The sequence below is a fragment of the Thunnus thynnus genome, chromosome 9 (genome assembly GCF_963924715.1).
Source record: "Thunnus thynnus chromosome 9, fThuThy2.1, whole genome shotgun sequence".
NCBI lineage: Eukaryota > Metazoa > Chordata > Actinopteri > Scombriformes > Scombridae > Thunnus > Thunnus thynnus.
In genome coordinates, this window is record NC_089525.1 from 33,913,121 (window position 1) to 33,933,979 (window position 20,859).

Genomic DNA, 20,859 nt, shown 5'->3' on the forward strand with positions numbered 1-20,859 from the left:
GAAATAAATGTGTATAATTTGCATACAAAATATTTATATTGTATATTATTCAAGTAAAAAAATAAACGATAATGGGCCCAACATTGAGCCCTGAGGAACCCCACAGCTAACCTTCAATCATTTTAAAATAAAGAGTGATTTATTTGAACATACTGGTACCCCCAATGGTGGAAAAAGTATTCAGATTATTTACTTAAGAAGAAGTACTAATACAGAAATATAAAAATACTTATAATAATAATAATAATAATACTTAAAAACTCCTATCTAAGTAAAAGTACATTAGTAGTAGCAGCAGAGTGTTGTTAAAGGTTCTTGTTCTGCTACAACTGATATCTTAGTAAAAAGTACTATATTTCCCTCAGTAGGGAAGAAGTATAAAGTTGTAGAAAATGGAAATACTCAAGTAAATACCTCAAAATTGTACTTAAATACAGTACTCGTAAACGTACTTAGCTACTTTTCCAACTCTGACGTGTTTTCTCCTCAGTTGATGTTTATCAGCCTCATCACTGAGTCCATCAGCTGGTTGTTATTCCTGTTCATCATTTATTTACCCAGAATTCATTTAATTTCAAAATTAGAGCATTTCAGCTGTTTGCTGCCAAATCACACATTTTAATTGATCAGACTTCATGTAAAAACAAGTTAGAACATGTGAACATGAAGCCGAGGTTCGACAGCCATCCAGACGTCACAAACACACAATAGAGAGCAGGATTAATGAGGGTTTATCAGTCATTTACTCCTCCTAAAAGACTCTTAATTTCATAGAAACACCTTCAGATTGAAGGATTTGTAAATAAGATCTAAAGCATATGAAGAATCAGAAATCTCCTCAGGGTTAGTTCACCCAAAGTTAAAGAAAAAAGAGTATTTATTCAGTAGAAAGTAAGTAAAAACTCTCCCGTGCGTCATGTGTATTTAGAGTAACTTTGTGAGAGAAATGTATAATGTAGTACAAAGTCTAGAGGTTGTGACCTGCAGCACAACAAGCTACTGAAGCTGTAAACAGAACCGCGTTCCTGCACATGCTCAGTAGCTTCTGCCTTACACAGAACTACTCTCCAGAGACTGAAAACATGATGCTGTTATTAGTGTTTGAAGCCGTTTCTAAACAAACTAATGTGACCAAACTCTTCATGATGAAGGAACATGTGACCCAGAGCAGCGCTGTGACTCACTGATGTGTTTTTAATCAGATATATCAGACTTTGATACACACACAATACTAGCTAGTAGATCAGTTCATCGTTGGTTTGGATCCAAACATGAAGACAAATATAGAAAATCAGCAGGATGATCCTTTAAATCATGTTTCGGGAAACTGTTGTGACATTTTTCAGTTTTCTGACATTTTATAGACTAAAAGATTAATTTAGAAAATAATCAGCAGATGGTTGCAGCACTATTACCAGATATTTTCATAATCAATGAAGCATTTTGAGTCATTTTTTAAAGAGAAAATTCTCTGATTCCAGCTTCTTAAAGGACCAGTGTGTAGAATTCATTGACATCTAGCAGAACGGACTTAATAATATAATATTCATAGGTGTGTTTTAATTAGTGTTTAATCACCTGAAAATAAGAATCGTTGTGTTTTTGTTACCTTAGAATGAGCCTTTATATCTACAGAGGGAACGGGTCCTCCTTAACGGAGCCGCCATGTTGCACCGCCATGTTTCTATGGTAGCCTGGAATGGACAAACCAAACACTCTAGAGAAGACCTTTCATGTTTTTTGCGAGTTTCGTGGCCATTTATTCAGTTCAGTTCACTGCTAGATGCTACTAAATCCTACACACTGGTCCTTTAAATGTGAATATTTTCTGGTTTCTTTAGTCTCTGTGACAGTAAACTGAAGACATGTGAAGACGTCGTCTTGGACTTCAGGAAACACTGATCAACATTTTACAGGCCAAACTACTAATCAGGATTTCCTGAGTCCAGTCAACGACACAGATGCTTATAAACAATAAACCCAAACTCCAGACTACACACACACACACACACACACACACACACACACACACACACACACGTATGTTATATACATGTTTATGTAACGTATGGAGACGGATGACATCTCCTCTTCCTCCTCCTCCTCCTCCTCCTCGCTGACTCTCAGGCTGGAGGAAGAGTCTCGTCTCTCCTGGGTTTTGGCCTCTGTCTCTGCAGTTTTTCAGGCTTTTATGTAAAAGGTCACACGCTTATAGAGAGAGGGAAACACACACACACACACACACACACACACTTACACACACACACACACACACACACACACACACACACACACACACACACACACACACTATAAATCAATTCAGTGCAGTTACCTCCCTGTTTCACTCACCATTATTACCTGAGTAGTTTTCCACTCGCTGCTCGTCCTCCATCACATTTTGCCTTTTTCAGAGTTTTATATTTCAACTTGTCATAAAGATTTTACATAATCAGACTTTACGTGTTTAATCAGATGTTTTTAGATCATTGTTTGAAGTACAGTTTATTAAACCTGCTGTGACCTGGTTTCAGTGTCTGTTGTGATCATTATTATCAGCTCTCAGCCTCTCAATCATTTTATTGATACAACCATAGTTAAACACAGTGCAATAAAACATGCTGTGCAAGGTTTATAATGTAGTATAATCATTTAGATCTAAAGAAAGGAAAACAACAGATGCTTTGCATGTTACTACTAGAAAGACAATATATGCAGGAAGAACTCAGGAAGAGTTCAGGAGCTCAGTGTTAAAACTTTAATGAACCTGCCAAGTGGGTCACGCAGAGTTTTCTTTGAGTTTAATAGACAGACAGAATTCATGTGAAGGATTTAATCTCTGGTCCAAGCAGAAGGTGGTGATAATCAGCCTGGTCACCAGAATAAAACGTTGGCAGTGTACGTTTCTGCAAACCACAGAAACGTTAAATATCTACGTTTCAACACGTGAATTACGTATCATATCAACATTTCTAAAGTGACGTAGTTCACATGTGATCTATATGAGTTGATCTTTCCTGTATGGGGGGGGGGCAGGTGGATGGTTAGTAAGTTTCTAGCAGAGAACACGGTTCGAGACCACCTCGAAACCGAAACCAATGTCCCGTTTCAACTGACTAAAGCAGGTGTTTGTAGCGAGACGTCAGGATATTTGCAGCCGTTTTTCTGGCGAGATAAACTGCTTTTTTTTAGTGAGACATCGGCTGTTTATTCATTTTATTTTTATTTGAACCCAAACCATGATCTTTCCCCTAATCCTAACCAAGTGGTCTTTGTGCCTAAACCTAATAAGACCTTAACCACAGCGTCATAAAACATCATTATTCAACAGGTAGAAATGTTAATATGCTATTGTTATGATACGTAATTCATGTGTTGAATGTGCAGGTCTGTCGGGCGGCTGAGTGAAGTGCAGCCTGCGGAGGAAACACCGAGACCGTCAGGGTCAAACAGTCCCTGCAGGGAATCACAGCCAGGCGGCGACAAATCAGCCTCTCATATCGGCAGAAATGTTCATTTCGGGCCGATAGCGATATTTCGTTTTAAAGCCTTTATCGCGATACGATGACACGCCGATATTATCGTGCATCAATACCACAAACTAATGGATTCTAAGTGAAGAAATGAAGAAACAACAATAGAACATAAAACTGCATAATCAGCATATAGAAACAGTTGAGAACATTCAACAACTGAGGTCAGTTTATAGATGAGGGTCTGAGGTGTTTCCAGGTGGATTCTGCAGTTCTACATGTTTATAGGACTGACGGGTTGCTGCCTGTTTGAGGACTTTATGTTTTCATCTGTTAATGAAAGAGGAGTTGAGTGAAATGTAACCCCGTCTCTCTCCGTCTCTTTCAGCGGTGTGGGTTTAGCTCGAGCTCACTTCGAGAAGCAGCCTCCGTCCAACCTGAGGAAGTCCAACTTCTTCCACTTCGTGCTGGCGCTGTACGACCGGCAGGGCCAGCCGGTGGAGATCGAGAGGACTTCATACGTGGACTTTGTGGAGAAAGACAAGGTGACAAACACACAAACATGTTCTACTGCAAATACTGAAGAGGTGTTGTTCTCTCATTCCTGTGGTGTAATGATACTAACATTAGTACTGATCAGTATCCAAAGCCTGATAAATCTTATTCCTCTGGTTGTAGAACAAGTTTGACAAATATTAAAATTATGAAATTGGTTATAAACGGTTAATATAAACAGCTAGATTGATGATAATGCTTGAAGTACGTAAAATATAACAGATAAAAGGTTGAATTAGCTGCAGTTTGGAAAAAAATGAGAAATGACTTAATGACATAATGATATAGGAAGTAAAAAGTATGAAATTTCAAGTCAAAATGAAACAATAAATCTTTAAGAATTGGAGAAATGGTAAAAAAAAAAATAATGAGCTAAAAATAACAAATAAACAGCTGAAACATCCAACTTCTGACCAGACAAGACAAGACTGTTTCCTCCTGTTTGACCAGCTGTTTCAGGAAGTTATTGAGCCTTTTTAAACATGAAATTATATATTTGTGAGCAGTTTTTAAAGATCTTCAGTAGGAACCAATGAGCTCAGAGCTGAAAGACAGAGTAGAGGAGGAGGAACGTATTGAGCGTACCTGAGATCTGTTGACAAAAATAAAAATAAGCAGACCTGTACTATGAACCACTACAAGCACTAATAATCCTAATGATAATAATAATAACATCCAGACAGGTTTAGGGGGGGTTTGTTCTTTGATCAGCTGCCAGCTGGCACTAAATCCTCCCTCCACTCCACCCACTCACTCACCTCACCTCGGCTTTGACCTCTAGTCTCTCGCCCCGATATCCCCCAACACACACACACACACACACACACACACACACACACACACACACACACACACTGGGACTGAGCCAACACTCCCAGGCACAGTTGGCACCGAGTGGCCGACCGACAGAGGCTGAAAGAAGAGACAGAAAGAGAGAAAGTGAGAGAGAGATGTTTGGGAGGAATGAAGGAAAATGGGAATAAAGGTTAAAAAAGAAAAACAGAGAAGAAGAAGAAGAAGAAGAAGGGGTGAGAGGGCAGAGAGAGAGAAAAGAAAGAGAAAAAACAGAAGAAGAGATGGTCATAAAGCGTACACGAGGGAGAGGAAACAGGACCAGTGTTGGTCACATTTGAACTGATACTGGTACCAGTACCTGCAATTTCAACATGTTATTTATTTAATCAACTATCTGCTAACTAGCGAAGCTAACTAGCTTGTATTTATTTGAATTCATAACACATCCCGCTCTCAACGTACTGATTGATCTAATGTGACCAGATACTCAGCCCCATACAGGACAGATTTTAACCCTAAATACTAATTACATAATTAGTCTCTTCTGAACCATAAATCTATTTTTTATTCATAAACACCTCATCAGTCATCAATAAATGTGTAATTAAAGCTTTCAGAGAGCAGACAGAGTGTATTCTCTTGGTTTTACACTATGGAGAAAAAAACATTCACAGTCTCACTGTATGATGAAACATTTCAACCCTGAACACCTGCACAAAAATATAAAAGAGATGAAATATTTCCATTTTTTTTTTAAATGCAGGGTCACCTCACTCATGATTAAAACTATAAACCAGCACAGAAATGACAATTACCAACATAAACCGCCGTGTTCTGAACAGACACGTTACAAACACTAACAGTTAGTGCAGCACTAGACGTGATGTTGCTCGTTACAACAAAAAAGCATCTGAGTACTCTGACGCCCCAAAACTGTTAGGAGGACTATAGAATAATGTTTTCCAAGTGTTTCCATGTTTTGTTTGTATCGTGCACTGACACAAGGACCTGAGTGATGCAATACACTTAATACTCAGAAGAAAACTGCTTGCTAGCAAACATTGTTTTAAACAACACAGGATTTAAAATGACCCATTTTTTTAAATAAATTTTTTACAAATGTGTTATTTTTTCATAAAATCTTTTCATAAAATGTCAATAAAAGGCCGATAAAAGTGGTGTTTTAACTGTAAAGATTGTTCAGTTTGTGAAGTTTAATACAGGAGCAGAGTTGTTCTTTAATGGCCGAGAGACACCGAGAGCACAGATTAGAGAGAGAGAGAGAGAGAGAGATGTTGGCTTTGTCTTCATGCCGACTGTGAATCACCTGCTCACCTGCTCACCTGGCTGAGTCCCAGGCCTGTGAGGTCAGAGGTCAAAGGTCACAGCAGATGTCACCCAGCTGGACAAGCTTAAGTTATCATGATGCAACTGCTTCTAACCGAACCAATTAAATCATAACAATAACTGTGATAATAATTATTATTATATTGAAAACTCAACTGAAAAATGAAACTGGAATTAACAAGTTTAAATACATATTTTAAAAATGTGCTTTAAGGAAACTTTGATATAGAAGCCCATTCCTGCCAGGAAAACAAATAATAAAATGTAAGAAATGACAGAAATAAAATTACTAATGTTACATCAAAATTAAAAAATAGTAAGTAAAATATATGAAATTCCAAGTTAAAATTGACTCTTTAAGTCAAATTTATCTGAGAAAAACATATTTAAGAATTTTTAAAAAATTAAAAAACTTGAAAAACTAAGATAAAATTTTGACTAATTAAATCACAATTTTAATTTGAAAAATCAAAACTGTGACTTACTTTCTATGAATTTTGATTTGGAAATTATAGTTTTGTAAAATTTTGACTTTTTATATTTGGACTGTAATTTTTACTGTAATTTTTACATTGCAAAACTTTAAAGTCAAATGTAATATCATAACAAATTTCTGAATATTTTGTATTTTCATCACTATGTTTTATGATGAAAATACACTAAAAATGATTTTATTTTCATCATTTCTAACTTTTCATCCACTGTTTTCTATTTTTCTGGCACAAATGAGCTTCCATACTTAATCATAATCAAAGCATCGACAGAAATCTGTGGATCAGAAGAGAGGTTGTTAATGTTCTGTAATGTTTATCTACACGTTTGACTTTCACAGGAATAAATCTGACAGCGAGGACCGTCGCTGCCCGCTGAGAGCTGCTGGATGACTGTAAATGTTTTATTACACCTTTCATCACAGTAACATGTTGTATAAAGTGTGATTTGTGTGTTTGTGTGTGACAGGAGTACAACGGAGAGAAGACCAACAACGGCATCCACTACAGGCTACAGCTCCTCTACAGCAACGGTGAGAAAAACACTGAACATTTATGAATGAATGAAAGTAGAGATCTGTCGTCTTACAACCATAATAAACCATTTAGCTGCTCTCAGAGTCTTGTGGAGCTGAAACTGTAAAGTTTATCCTGATGTTGGCGTCAGAGGAAAGGTCACTGGTGTCATCAGGAGTTCATCCTCGCAATGGGAACCGTGAATATTCCTGGAAGTATTCCCAATCAGAACCATACAAACCAGTAACTTTCACTTTTTGTAGGCAACAATATCGTCTCTTTAAGCACAGAGTGGATCTTTTTCTTGTTATAACAACTTACTAACTTATCATGAAAATATCTCAAAATATGAATATGAATAATATCTTGTAATGACATGAAAAGGATCTTGTTAAAATGAGAAAAGTTGCTTGTAGTTTTTTTGTTATAACTGTAATACGCTTTACTGACCTTTAACACTGTTCCTTAAAAATGATGTGCAACTAATTTTTAACATTAGATATTTAAAAAATGATGTGAAAAATAAACAATAATGGTCCTAACATTGAACCCTGGGGAACCCCACAAGTAGCCTTCAATAATTTATAATAGAAAGAGATTTTTTAGTCTCCAAACAACCACTGAGGGAAATATTAGCAACCTAGCTGCTAAATGTTCCACCTTCTTCACCAGTTAGTGTCTACAACCAGTTTATTAAAACTAGAAGCTAAAAGAGGCTAAAATTCTCTGCACAGCTGATATATATAAAAAATATATGTTTGTTCAGTTTTAAGAACCAGAGATCATTTTAAGACACATTGTGTGTTTGTGAAAACTACATCTCTTTATGTCGGTGAGGAGCTTTAAAAAGCGGGACGAAGGAAACTACAAAACATATTTGATGATGCAAATTACCAAAATAACTAAGTACATTTACTTAAATACTGTAATTAAGTTCAGTTTAGAGGTACTTGTACTTTACTTGAGTATTTCCATGTGATGCTACTTTCTACATTTCAGAGGGAAATATTGTACTTTCTACTCCACTACATTTATTTGACAGCTTTAGTTACTTTTCAGATGAAGATTTGACACAATGGATAATATAACAAGCTTTTAAAATACAACACATTGTTAAAGATGAAACCAGTGGTTTCCAACCTTTTTGGCTTTTGACGTCTTACAAAAAGCAGTGTGTAGTCGGGGTCACATTTCACATGTCTATGAGTTGTTAACAGCTCCACCAAATAGTGATTTTTCCCTCTAAACTTCTCACATGCTTTCATTTCAATAAATGTTCAAATGATCCAATATTTCAGCAAAAATCAAAGATTAGAGAAAAAGTCCAAAAACTGAAAACAGATTTGTGTATCACAACTTTGTTTTTTCTTCTTTCCTCTCCCATTAATCATCTCACCACCCCTCAGATTTATCTGCTGACCCTTTGGAGGGGCCCGACCCCTAGGTTGGGAACCACTGGACTAAACTAGCTAACTGTATATAAAGTAGTGTAAACTAGCTCCACCTCCAGCAGCTACAACAGTAACATGCTGCTCTAACACTGATGCTTCACTATTAATAATCTAATGATGTCATATATAATAATATATCAGTCAGAGGGACCAAACCACTACTTTTACTGCAATACTTTAACTACATCAAGCTCATAATACTTATGTACTTTTACTGCAATACTTTAACTACATCAAGCTCATAATACTTATGTACTTTTACTGCAATACTTTAACTACATCAAGCTCATAATACTTATGTACTTTTACTGCAATACTTTAATTACATCAAGCTCATAATACTTATGTACTTTTACTGCAATACTTTAACTACATCAAGCTCATAATACTTATGTACTTTTACTGCAGGAGGGTTTTTCTTGCAGGACTTTTTCTGCCAATCAGAATATAAACACACTTTTCTACTCTAACGGCGCCTCTTTCACAGTGATTGGCAGCATAGAATTAAACCTAAATCAAACCTTTTTAAAACACTGGTGGATGAAGTGAGTCTTTAGATTTGCAGTATTGATTGATGAAGTTCAGGTAATGATCCGTCTTTCCCCCACAGGTGATACTGTCTGTTGAAGTTTGTCTGGATGAATTAAAGTTGAGAATTTGTAGAGAAGGAATTTATATTAAAGGTCACCTCACTGGACTTATAGTTTAAGTGAACTGTGCACTTTTAAGACTGCGAGGCTGGAAAAACTTTTTCATTATCAGCACACAGAGAGGCAGAGCAGCGTTTCAGACATCTGGAATCTTCCACAAGCAACCAAACCTGACCTCTGTTTTGTCCATCGGGGGAAAGTGGTGGGATCTTTTGCTGATTCAAAACACACAGCTCGGCTTTGTGCTGGCGCGAGTCCAGACCTGCAGGAGGAGGACGGCCGTAATGCTCTCAGACCCCTGCAGAAACTGGAGATAAAGTGGGACATAAAAGAGTGTTTTCTTCCAAAGGGGGATAAATCACTCTAATATGAGTCGGCATCGTCGGATTAGCATCTTACGGAGGTAATTGACCTCATCTGCAACCGGGACGGATAGCCGCCATTTAGCTGCAGACTGCTCAGCACTCAGCTGCAGAGCGAGGAGTGAATCATGTCAATTAGAAAGCACAGGAAGCTGTGAGGAAACGGCCCGAAAAACAAGAAAAAAAACAAAAAAACCCCTCCAACCCACCATCCAATACAATTAGAGCTACTCTGCCGCTAACAGGTGTTCCCTGCAATTTGCTTCCTGCACCCCATGTCGTGTTTGTGTCACATTTACGCTCAGATGCATAGCTAATAAAAGACAAGCAATCCTGATTGATATTTAATTTGTCAGAGAATGAGGATTCCTTGTTATCCTTGAGGAAAAAGGCAGCGGGGGGGTGGGGGGGGTTCGGCAGTTAAAGGCAGCCTGGCCTATAAATAATAAACAGCTCTGGAGCTAATGTTTGTTTTTGCTGAGGGGGGTTAGCATAGCTGGGACGAGATGACAAGAGCTACAGAAAAAAAAACCATAAATACACAACCGGGACATAAATAATAACAGAATTCATTCACAGAACATTATTAGGAATCACTTCTTTTGTTGGAGGTTTTTTTAATTTTTTTTTTTATTTTGCATACTGGCACCAAATTAGCATAACAGGCTAATGCATGCATGCATGTGTGCCGGTGGTGTAAATGTGTCGTCAGGCAGTCAATTCTGTTCAAACTCGCAAATAATTATGACAATAATTCTTCTTTAAATCGTGTGTTTGTGTCTTCAGATCTTCAGTGTTTGTTTCAGATGATTTATGTGAGTTTTTTTTTGTGTTTTTCAGGCATCAGGACAGAACAAGACCTTTATGTTCGGCTGATAGACTCCATGACCAAACAGGTGAGATTCTACAAACACTCCAACCTCAAATAATCTCACGTACAATTACTATATGACTGACCGGCAGGAAGAAACAGTATTTTACTTCACAGCTGCTGCTCAATTTAACAAATTTAAAGCCAAAGGATGTGTTATAAAAGGAAGGACCAGCACTGTAATAATAAAACAGAGAAGAAAAAGCAAAGCAGAGAATGTCTTAAACCAACAGTCAGGAGCCCAAATGAACGTTTATCTTACTGTAATCATTCCTCCTGTTCATACTGACCATTAGAAGATCCCTTCATAATGAATCAAATATTCATTAAATGCAAAGTATTAAAGGGTAGTTTCACAGTTTTTCAAGTCTTTCTTAAAACACTGAAAGTTATTGGTTGCTGTAACCCCGTGGTTATTATTGTTGCCATGACGACGAAGGTGGCCTAACTTTAAGGAAGTAGTAACTTTAACCCATCACATGTTTCTCTGACCTTAACAAAGTGATCATTTGAACCCAAACCATCATCTTTAAACCACAGCGCTGCCACATCATCAATCATCAGTATTGATTAACAGTGACGTGTTGATGATGTCATCCTGCTGATCACTGCTGACAGAGACGCCAGATTAGAAAACGCTGCTACGTGTCTCTCAGCGGTCACATGGTCTCAGTACAGAGCTGCACAGGATGTGGTTAGCCTAGCTTAGCATAAAGACTGGAAGCAGAGGGAAACTGCTAGCCTGTCTATGTCTAAAGTTCAGAAATACAACTACCAACACTTCTAAAGATCAATAATTAACACGTTTTATGTAATTTGTTTGATCTAAACTGAAATGTAAAAAGCTCAGTGTGTGTTTTAGTGGGATTTATGTGCTGTAACTATTCTCTGCTGGTCGCCTGGCAAATACTTCCACTAAAACCACAAATTTTCTCTGACTTACTGCGACTTTAGAAACTGCTACACACACACACACACACACACACACACACACACACACACACAGCCGACTATAAAACCGAAGATAAATAAAACACTCAGCGAATCGATCCAGATTCTAACCTCAGAAGCGTTTGCTATATCTTTCAAGTCTTCTGTTAATCAAACATCCCCTCAAACTTTAACTAACCCTTGAAATCTCTCTCCTTTACTTGTAGAATCTCCTCGTAAACATTCGTATTAACCCTCAAAACCCTTCGTCTGCTCCTCCTCCTCCTCCTCCTCCTCCTCTACACCTCCTTCTCTCTCTCTCTCTCCTCTGAACTCCAGCAGCACTGATGTGTTTTCCTTTCCAGCTGTGTAGCTCGGTCTTCAGCTGACTCCGGATCCTCCAGTTCCTCCCACTTTTCCGGTTTTCACTCACTCAGAACCCCCGAGTGGGATTTGAACCTGTGAACAGTTTCTCTGCCAAGACAAAAAAAAAAAAAAAAAAACGCCAAATATTTCTGAATTCCAGTCGATCGTGCCAGCGTCGCTCCTGCAGCTCGCTCAGCTCTCACACACCTCCTGCTTCACTCCACCAATCTGAAGTCTTTCCTATTGGCCGGTTTTCATTAAGATTATAACTCCTCTTAAAAGCTTTAACAGCGAGTACAGAACATTTAACACGAGAGCCAAATAATAAACATCAATAAAAATAAAATAAAATTAGGAAAACATAAAAAAAAGACTATAAAACCTGTTTGAAATTCAACTGTCTGCTACGTTTTTTTATATTATGTTTAATGTAGATGAGTCATAATTTTAATGAGTAATACCTACTAAAGTTAAATGAAAGTTATTAAAGTGAAATGAACGTTTTATCCTGTTTCAAGCTTCAGTTTCATGCAGAACGTTTGTGTCACATGATGTTTATAGGTTGTTTTATAGTTTTAGTCTTTGTGAACAGATGAGATGTTTTATTGTATTTATTATAAATATAATGACACAAACACACCCTCAGCCTTCTGTATCTGGTGTGTTGCACAGCTCTTTCTCTTCATTTATCCAGGATGTGATGCTATTTCTCTCTTGGTCAGATTAAACTGTTTGGGGCCCTCAGGATAAAAGTTTGCGTTCGGGCCCCTGCTGACCTTCACCCCGACAACCCAGCTGACATGAAGTTCACTTCACACAGCAGAGAAAACATTTCATCTTCATCACAGAGACAGAGAGCCAGAGGTCAAGCAGAGCTCCAGGTTTTCTGTGCAACAAAACACAAGTTTACTGAGGAAATTAATGCTCCATGTGAGCAAAACATCAACTAAAACCGTAAAAGTCTTCAACTAGATTTTGACATATTGGCCCTTGACAAGACACAGCCACAGGATGAAGGGAGAATGCAGGAGCCGTCTCAGCTGATGCTGCTCTTTAGTCATGCAAATTTACAAACAAATTACTGAAACCAACAGACATGCTGTGAACTTTGGCTTTTGTGGCCCCTGGAGGTCCTGGGGCCCCCGGGGGTCTCCAAGAAATCCATAAAATAAATCCTCAACACTCTGATCCATCAACTAAATCACTGTGAACATTAAAGAAAACCCTCTAAACAAAAATAATCTCCAAACAGCTGTTTAACCCTCCGACATCCTTCCAGCTACACCTCCTGCTTATTTATCCCCCTCCCCCTCCCATCAGCCCCCCCGCTGCCGGTCGGCCCTGTCGGCATGTCACCGATCGATGTGCCAAGCGGCTCCCCGACAAAGCGTCAGCCACGGAAACCGATCAATAGGCCCTAATGTGGCGCAGCGACGGCACACTGGAGACAATAATCCTGACACCTCCTCCTCCATGACACCCACACACACACACACACACGCCTCCACCCTCACCTCCAACTACATGACACCCCATTGGTCGACAGTCAGACCTGACAGACGGGTCGGCTGGAGTCCCCGCGGATCGATGAGACCCTGCCGAGGGCCCGTTAGAGGCCCCGCGTCCGCGGGATTGTCAGGGCGAGGAGGAGATGAATTAATGCAAATTGGACTGTGGAGCAACGCGGCCGCGACGGCAGCGTCTGTGCAGCAGATTCACTTTCCACAGTGAGTTACATCACACGGAGAGGCCGAGGGGCTCCGGGGGAGCAGCGCTGAGCTCGCTGTGTGAGGCGCTTTATTCAGGCAGGGGAACGAAAAAAACCCCCGACAGCAAACACACAAAACAAATCTGAGAGTCAACGAGGAGAGAAGTGACAAGCATGTGTTCTCTGAACCTGAACCTGATCCTCTTTAACCCTCAAACAGCCCAAAATCACTTTCCAACAGCGTCCACACCTTCTAGAGATGGTGTCACCTCTCAAGAATGTCCTCAGTTTACTGAGGAAATCTGATCACTTTCCAGAAATGTTTTGTTCATTTTCAAAAAATTTTCTCGTGAAATGTCCTAATTTTTTAAATATGTCCCCACTTAAAAATCCTCCCTTTCCAATAAATGTCCTCACCGTCTAGAATGTACACATTTATAAAAACGTCTTCTCGTCAACGTTCTTATTATCACTTTGGAGAAAATTTCCTCACAAAGTCTAAAACTCGAGCTGCTCGTCGCAAAGACGGACGAAGAGCAGAATCTGCACGTTAATCCACAAATAAGCATGAAAGTGGACGTGCAGTCACACACTCACAGGGACTCTTGTATCAGGAATGATGATGTATAAATATCGACCACAAAATCTACACACACACGCACACACACACACACACACACACTGATGCAATCCACATCCCTCCTGGTCAAACTGGAGCATTTTAATCCAGAGGAACAGAGCCAGGATCAGGATCAATAATGCAGAAGTGGTCGTTATCCTAAAAGTATTGTCCCCCAGGGGTGTGTGTGTGTGTGTGTCTGTGTGTGTGTGTTAGAGAGAGAGAGAGAGTGTGTGTGTGTGTGTGTGTGTGTGTGTGTTAGAGAGAGAGAGAGTGTGTGTGTGTGTGTGTGTGTGTGTGTGTTAGAGAGAGAGAGAGTGTGTGTGTGTGTGTGCAGGGCGGAGGTCTGTTTTGACTATAAAGGTGGATGAGGTAGTGGTACTGTAGGTCATCGCAGGAAAAGAGGGGGAGGCGGACACACACACACACACACACACACACACACACACACACGCACACACGCGTGCTCTTACTGGAGTTCATTTACAACCACCAGGGTATTACAAAAAGCACCACACACACACACACACACCTCTCTCGTCTCAGCGGTCATCCGTCATCCGGACGCTGACATGACAGCTCGGTGGGTGTGAGGAGGAGGTGGGGGGGGGGGGGGGGGGGGGGGGGGGGGGGGGGGGGGGGGCGATGGGGGGGCGATGGGAGGATAAGGAGGGGGGGGGGCTGCATCCTGGGGCGCCGCCCGCCATCTGGCAGGGAATTCTGGGAAGGCTGGAGGAGGCTGAGACCACCAAAAGGGGAGCTGGGAGCTGGGAGGTGTATTTCTTGATAAAGGTGTTTCTGCGTGCAGGAAGCGGTCGGCGGCCATGTTTGACTGTATTGTTGGTGTCGGGTTTCAGGCAGCTCAGAGGCGGAGGGAGAAAGTGACGAACACACCTGCCGAAGAGACCAAAGAATAAACTTCTTCCCAAATATGTGGACAATTTATGATTTGACAGAAGAAAGATCTGCTCATAAAGCATTTAGAACTATTAAATTAAAGTCAATCTGTGCAGATTGTTTGTGTCAAGTTTATCACCGTTAATAATTTTAAGTAACTTTATTATACTTGAATTTCGATATTTAAGTCAATAAACTGACAGAGCTGATCTCTGAGGAGACAAAGAGTTTCAAACTAAAACCAGAACTGATCCACTACAGAGACAAGGTCCATGCTGCTCACAGACTTTATATAAACTGGTTTCACTTATTGTCCAGTTAGTCACTGAGCTTTATTTGACCTCTTCACTAACTTTTTATTGAACATAATGGTGACAAATACCAGGATGAGTAAACAGCCCAGTACAGAGAAAATAAAATAATTTAAATATATTTAGAATCAAAATGTTCTTTAAACTCTAAATATCATGTTCCATAAAGTGTCGCCTCATCAGGACTCTGTGCACACAACATTATACTGAATTAATGTTGTTGACATGAAATATCCAAACTAAACTCTAAAAGACAAGTAAAAAAGGTTCAATATAATCGGAGAGGAGGTGTGAAATATCTTCAGTATTCACAGAAAGAACAAAATCATTTGTTTTAACGCAGTGAAGAATTTCTCTGCATCACTTCCTGCTGTGACCAGGCTTTAAAGGCTTTAAAGGACCAGTAGCTACAGCCTCCCCTTCCAAGCAAGTAGGAGAACTTACGGAGGCCACAAAACTCATGAAAAACACGGAAGTCCCTCTGCAGAGCCAGTGTTTGGTTTGTCTGCTCTGGGCTACCGTAGAGACCTGCTCCCTCTGTAGATATAAAGAACTCATTCTGAGGGAACGACAACAATATCTTGACAACATATTACTACTCTAACCGCTGTTGTATGATAGACTGGCATCAATCAGCATCGCTCTGAAAAAAGACTCAGACTCTGACAACTTTATCCTGAAAGGGCAGCTCAGTTTGGCCGTGTACCCAAACCATGCATAAGAAAAGACACAAACAAACAAACAAATAACAGACAGATCTATGCCAGAGACAGTCAGTACACAGGTACTCACAGACATGTAAATAAATGAACAGTAAATAGATACATAATAAATAAGTAAAATCCTAGTCCCAGCAATAACAAGCCCCAGAATGATTAGTTAAGACAATAAAACTCCACGAGTATAGAAATATTCATTCCACATACTGCTGTCAAGGTTTAACAGGAATGAAAGACGATTTGTCTTCACAAGATGCAGAACTTTCTCTCCAGGCGGCCGCATGCTGCCGTATACGTTCTCTCCTCATTGGGGACAAATGAAAAAGACACTGGTGCTCAGAAAAAGATGCTTCATGAATGAAGCATTCAGAGCAGGTTGAAGCCCTGACTGTTGACTTGCAGGCAGATGTTTAACACCCGACATCAGAACAGGAAATAAATAAGAGTAAACTACAAAAAGCTTCACTGTGAGAACCGTTAGTCTGGAGTCACAACAGTCCTGTAAACTGCAGCAGGTGAACATGTGGCGTCAATGTTACTTTTGACTGCATATTGTAATAACTTGATTTTCATGATGTAGATATTTCCCTTATTGTGCACAAACAGAATGAAATGAATTCTGTCTGTGTGTTTCAGCCCATCCTGTATGAAGGACAGGACAAGAACCCGGAGATGTGTCGCGTCCTCCTCACCCACGAGATCATGTGCAGGTAAGAAAACAACAAACGCTGATAATCATAACAAGGATATTAATCATAAAACAGGAGAAAATAAAGCAGATTTCCGTCGGTGAGATAGAAACGTTACAGCAGTTCAGTTTCTGTTAAATGTTAGAAATTTACATCCATGTTACAGAATAATTCATCATTATTATTTTACTTCCTTTCTCTCTCGAGATACTTTTGAATTTTAACTGTTTTTTTGGCTCATAAAGCACTTTGAGCTGCAGCTGATGCATAAAAATACATTTATTATTATTTTTATTAAGGAGCCAGTATTGATTATCAGAATTCTTGACTTGGTATCAAAACCAAATTTTAGTACCGTGGCAACACCGTGTCTGTGTGAGTGTGAGTGTGAGTGTGCATGTGTGTATGTGTGTGTGTGTGTGTTTGTGTGTGTTGGCTTGTATGACTGTGTGAGTATGTGTGAGTATGTGTGTTTGTGTGTGTGTGTGTGAGAGTGTGTGTGTGGTATGTGAGTGTGTGTGTGTGTGTAGAAGAAAAGAAGAGCAGCTGTTGGTTCGGTTTGTCGTTGATCACACCAATCAACACGTTTCCTGCCCTGCGTGTCTGCTGTTGTCTGAGAGTTAATGGTTTTACTGGTTCAGACTGAGGAGTGAAGAAGAAGTAGAAGAAGAAGAGGGATAAAAATAGGACACACACATGTACAAACACACACATAAACACATAAATACAGAACGTTGTGTGTTTTTTTCTCCAGATGTCGACAAAAGAAAAGATTTACAGGTTTTATCTGCACAAGATAGTTCACATGTGCACCAGTCTGGTTAATGCAGGTAAACTGGTCTAAATGTGCAGGAGACTGGTTGATGTGTGGAGTGTACTGGTTTAGCTGTGCAGTAAACCGGTTCATCTGTAGGCTAAACTGGTTTACATGTAAACTGGCCAAAAGCAGTAAACGTGTGCTTTTATCTTTAGAGGAAACATGTTTCTATGTCCAGTAAACTGGTTTATTTGTGGAGGTTAACTGGTAAATACATTTGGAGTAAACTGGTTTACATGTGTAGTAGGCAGGTGCTTTAGGAGTACAGTGAACTGGTTAATATGCAGAGTAAACTGTTTACATTCTCTCTAAATTGGTTTATCTATAAAGTGAACTGGTTTATACTGGTTTAGGTTTGCAGTAAACTGTTATCATGTTAGATTTAACCTGTTTAGAGTTAAACTGGTCCAAACATGGTTTAGGTGTGAATACACTGATGAACATTTAGAGTAAAATGGTTTATATGTGCAGTAGACTGGTATAAATATGGAGTAAACTGGTTTATACGTGCAGTAGACTGGTATAAATATGGAGTAAACTGGTTTATACATGCAGTAGACTGGTATAAATATGGAGTAAACTGGTTTATATGTGCAGTAGACTGGTATAAATATGGAGTAAACTGGTTTATACATGCAGTAGACTGGTATAAATATGGAATAAACTGGTTTATACATACAGTAGACTGGTATAAATATGGAGTAAACTGGTTTATATGTGCAGTAGACTGGTATAAATATGGAGTAAACTGGTTTATATGTGCAGTAGACTGGTATAAATATGGAGTAAACTGGTTTATACATGCAGTAGACTGGTATAAATATGGAGTAAACTGGTTTATACGTGCTGTAGACTGGTGTAAATATGGAGTAAACTGGTTTAAACGTGCAGTACACTGGTGTAAATAAGGAGTAAATTAGTTTATATGTGCAGTAGACTGGTATAAATATGGAGTAAACTGGTTTATACATGCAGTAGACTGGTATAAATATTGAGTAAACTGGTTTATATGTGCAGTAGACTGGTATAAATATGGAGTAAACTGGTTTATATGTGCAGTAGACTGGTATAAATATGGAATAAACTGGTTTATACATACAGTAGACTGGTATAAATATGGAGTAAACTGGTTTATATGTGCAGTAGACTGGTATAAATATGGAGTAAACTGGTTTATATGTGCAGTAGACTGGTATAAATATGGAGTAAACTGGTTTATACATGCAGTAGACTGGTATAAATATGGAGTAAACTGGTTTATACGTGCTGTAGACTGGTGTAAATATGGAGTAAACTGGTTTAAACGTGCAGTACACTGGTGTAAATAAGGAGTAAATTAGTTTATATGTGCAGTAGACTGGTATAAATATGGAGTAAACTGGTTTATATATGCAGTAGACTGGTATAAATATGGAGTAAACTGGTTTATATGTGCAGTAGACTGGTATAAATATGGAGTAAACTGGTTTATATGTGCAGTAGACTGGTATAAATATGGAGTAAACTGGTTTAAACGTGCAGTAGACTGGTGTAAATAAGGAGTAAATTAGTTTATATGTGCAGTAGACTGGTATAAATATGGAGTAAACTGGTTTATATGTGCAGTAGACTGGTATAAATATGGAGTAAACTGGTTTATACATGCAGTAGACTGGTATAAATATGGAGTAAACTGGTTTAGACGTGCAGTAGACTGGTATAAATATGGAGTAAACTGGTTTATATGTGCAGTAGACTGGTATAAATATGGAGTAAACTGGTTTATATGTGCAGTAGACTGGTATAAATATGGAGTAAACTGGTTTATACATGCAGTAGACTGGTATAAATATGGAGTAAACTGGTTTATACGTGCTGTAGACTGGTGTAAATATGGAGTAAACTGGTTTAAACGTGCAGTACACTGGTGTAAATAAGGAGTAAATTAGTTTATATGTGCAGTAGACTGGTATAAATATGGAGTAAACTGGTTTATATATGCAGTAGACTGGTATAAATATGGAGTAAACTGGTTTATATGTGCAGTAGACTGGTATAAATATGGAGTAAACTGGTTTATATGTGCAGTAGACTGGTATAAATATGGAGTAAACTGGTTTAAACGTGCAGTAGACTGGTGTAAATAAGGAGTAAATTAGTTTATATGTGCAGTAGACTGGTATAAATATGGAGTAAACTGGTTTATATGTGCAGTAGACTGGTATAAATATGGAGTAAACTGGTTTATACATGCAGTAGACTGGTATAAATATGGAGTAAACTGGTTTAGACGTGCAGTAGACTGGTATAAATATGGAGTAAACTGGTTTATATGTGCAGTAGACTGGTATAAATATGGAGTAAACTGGTTTATATGTGCAGTAGACTGGGGTAAATATGGAGTAAACTGGTTTAGACGTGCAGTAGACTGGTATAAATATGGAGTAAACTGGTTTATTTGTGCAGTAGACTGGTATAAATATGGAGTAAACTGGTTTATATGTGCAGTAGACTGGGGTAAATATGGAGTAAACTGGTTTAGACGTGCAGTAGACTGGTATAAATATGGAGTAAACTGGTTTCGATGATGAGCAGGAACTGATTTACTGTTTTTGTACATTTAGTCTTTTTAGGCAGATGTTTAATGTGACTTTCTGAAGCGAAGGCTCAGGGTTTCGGGGTTGGTCGGGTGTGTCAACACCAGTTTGTCTCTGAGACAAGAAGCTTCGTCTTCATGCTGTAACAGAACAAACAGCCGTGCAGTTTGACCTCCTCATACACCTGCTCCAGCGTTAATCTCCTTCACTTGTTCATCCAAACTTTAGTATCTCTAAACTTCTCTCCTCCTTCCTTTTATCGGGGCGTCGAGCTCATTTCCCCCCTGCGAGATTCCTTCGATACGAGCTTCATTTCCATAATGACGGCTGGCTGTCTGCGTCTCGGAGCTTCAGTCATTATGTGATTGAGTGTGATTATTAACCAGCTTTCCCCCTGATGGATGCTGTGTTTCCATTCGCTAATGAGTGAGGGATCAGAGACTGCCTCACTGTTTCCATCTCTCTCTCTCTCTCTCTCCGGCTCTCTGTGTCTCTCTACCTTCACGGTCCCAGGTGATACCGTCTTTATAGGCGTCCCTGTTGGTTTGTCTACCTGGATCACACTCACCAGGCGGCACCTTTGGGTGTAGCATCTGTTTCGGCTTGTACAGGTGGAGGAACACCCCGTTAGCCTCCCTGGTGATTTATAGACCAAGAAACTCCACTTGTGTCCTTCAGGCCAGTGTAGAGACTCTGCTACTTTACCTGAGTATTAA

The 20,859-nt window shown here is 39.2% G+C and overlaps 1 protein-coding gene across 5 annotated transcripts in view; it reads left to right on the forward strand.

The window, feature by feature from the left end:
• The window catches only part of LOC137188635 (transcription factor COE3-like), a 171,418-nt gene that overhangs the window by 21,336 nt on the left and 129,223 nt on the right, over positions 1 to 20,859 (forward strand). For all 5 annotated transcript variants that reach the window (XM_067598211.1, XM_067598212.1, XM_067598214.1 and 2 more), the window contains exons 2-5: positions 3,862 to 4,018; positions 7,131 to 7,194; positions 10,481 to 10,536; positions 16,698 to 16,771. In XM_067598211.1, the coding sequence (XP_067454312.1) occupies positions 3,862 to 4,018; positions 7,131 to 7,194; positions 10,481 to 10,536; positions 16,698 to 16,771 (351 nt within the window). The remainder of the gene's footprint in view (positions 1 to 3,861; positions 4,019 to 7,130; positions 7,195 to 10,480; positions 10,537 to 16,697; positions 16,772 to 20,859) is intronic.